The 1689-nt window shown below is 43.5% G+C and overlaps 1 protein-coding gene across 1 annotated transcript; it reads right to left on the bottom strand.

Moving 5' to 3' along the window:
• Positions 1-239: 239 nt before the first annotated feature.
• Positions 240-1229, bottom strand: GPR174 (G protein-coupled receptor 174). Its single transcript, XM_056858963.1, has one exon. It carries the CDS (start codon positions 1227-1229, stop codon positions 240-242), a length of 990 nt encoding a protein of 329 aa, XP_056714941.1.
• Positions 1230-1689: the final 460 nt, after the last annotated feature.

The raw sequence follows: 1689 nt of genomic DNA, 5'->3' as shown, positions 1-1689 counted from the left end.
AGTAGACAATAGTGACCCTGACGGACCAATGGTCTGATTCACTATAAGGCAGCTTCATGTGTGTTCAGTAGAATCAGGGGATATGTGCAAGCAAAAGGTGACATTGGGCAACCAATCAAGTCATTAAAGGCAACCAATATGTCCATCGGCAAGGGCTCTGAAGTTTTAGGGTTGGGGTTAGGGTTAGGAGTTTGAGCCCATGGCGTTACATTAAACCATTTCAGAAAGTACTCCAACATTCATGCTGGGCCACTGCTCTGTGTGGGGCCATTCGTTTTCCCATAGTGTGCGTTATGGAGCTGGATGCTGTCTTGTAAGTCTTGCCTTGAAAGTCTCCTTCGGAACTCATCTGTTGTAAAGTAATAAATGACTGGGTCGAGGCAAGAATTTAGACTGGCGATACACAAGGCTATTGGGTGGAATATCAAAATCACCTGTCGAGCATAACAGTCTTTGATTATTTTGGCTTTCACAAAGAAGTCTAAAGGGAAGCTGATGTGGTAAGGGACAAAGCAAATCAGAAATACCACAGCACAAGTTAAGATCATCTTCAATGCTTTCTTTTTCTCTCCAAGGTCTTGAGAAAGGGAACTATTTTCTCTTAGAGATAAGGCAGTCTTCCATGTACAATACAGAATGATCAGCAAAGGGGTTACAAACCCAACCAGTTCTCCAAGGGTCATCATGGTGACAGTGACGGTATTATCGACAGCCTTGACTGGAAGATCCACAAAGCATTTGTTGCTGTTGTGTGTCTCATTAGAGGTAAGTCGTAGGAGAGGGAAAGGCAAACAACCTGCACAGACGACGATCCACCCAACAATGCTGATGTACACATCATAGATGCGCTTGCAGTTGTTGAACTTAAAGGGGTACATGAGGAACAAAAAACGCCTCACGCTGATGCATACTAAGAAGTAGATGCTGGCGTACATGTTGACGTATTTAAGGTAGAAGCAAAACATGCAGACCCCTTTGCCAAAGTGCCAACTTTCTGATAGGTAATAGAAAATTCTGAGAGGCAAGGATAAAACTTGTGCTAAATCTGCAATTGCAAGGTTGATCATAAAAATGACTGCTCGTTTTGTTTCTTTCATGTACCCGTAAAACACCCAGAGTGCCAGAATGTTCCCAATCAGTCCAGGAACCAAGATGATCGTGTACACGATGGCGTAGAAGCGCTTTGAAAAGTCATTCTCTCCATTGCAGTCTGAGCCATTCGTTGCCATGTCGGTTTCCATATAGTACCGAGGGGTCAGTGCCAATGGAAATGTAATTGACGAAAGATTCTGCTACCTTGAAATTTCACAGAGGGGAAATAAGGACACGGGGCATCTTGGGAAGCTGCCAATGGAAGATCTGCTTGGTGTCCACCTGTTTTGCATTTTCCCGAGGTTGTGGGGAACTGACAGCCTGTCCAAGTCAAGGTATCCTTGGAGATAAATTTAAGGAGAGAAAAGTCTTTCTTTCAGTGCTTGTTAGCATTTGTTCCTGTAAAAGTTGTTCTAAAAGCACACATAAGAAGGATGTCCTTCAGCTTTTCTCAGCAGCTTATTTAGTACAGTTTTTTTCTCATTCTTTTCGACCACTGCAGTTAGATTTTGGAAGAAGCTGTATCACAGATTAGAAATCCTCCACTCTTCTAGTTGCTCATGGGCTTTCCAAAGTGGGTTGGCTCGAGGCCCAGAT

The sequence above is a fragment of the Euleptes europaea genome, chromosome 13, assembly GCF_029931775.1.
Source record: "Euleptes europaea isolate rEulEur1 chromosome 13, rEulEur1.hap1, whole genome shotgun sequence".
NCBI classification, from domain to species: Eukaryota; Metazoa; Chordata; class Lepidosauria; order Squamata; family Sphaerodactylidae; genus Euleptes; species Euleptes europaea.
This window is presented reverse-complemented; position numbering and strand designations above follow the sequence as displayed.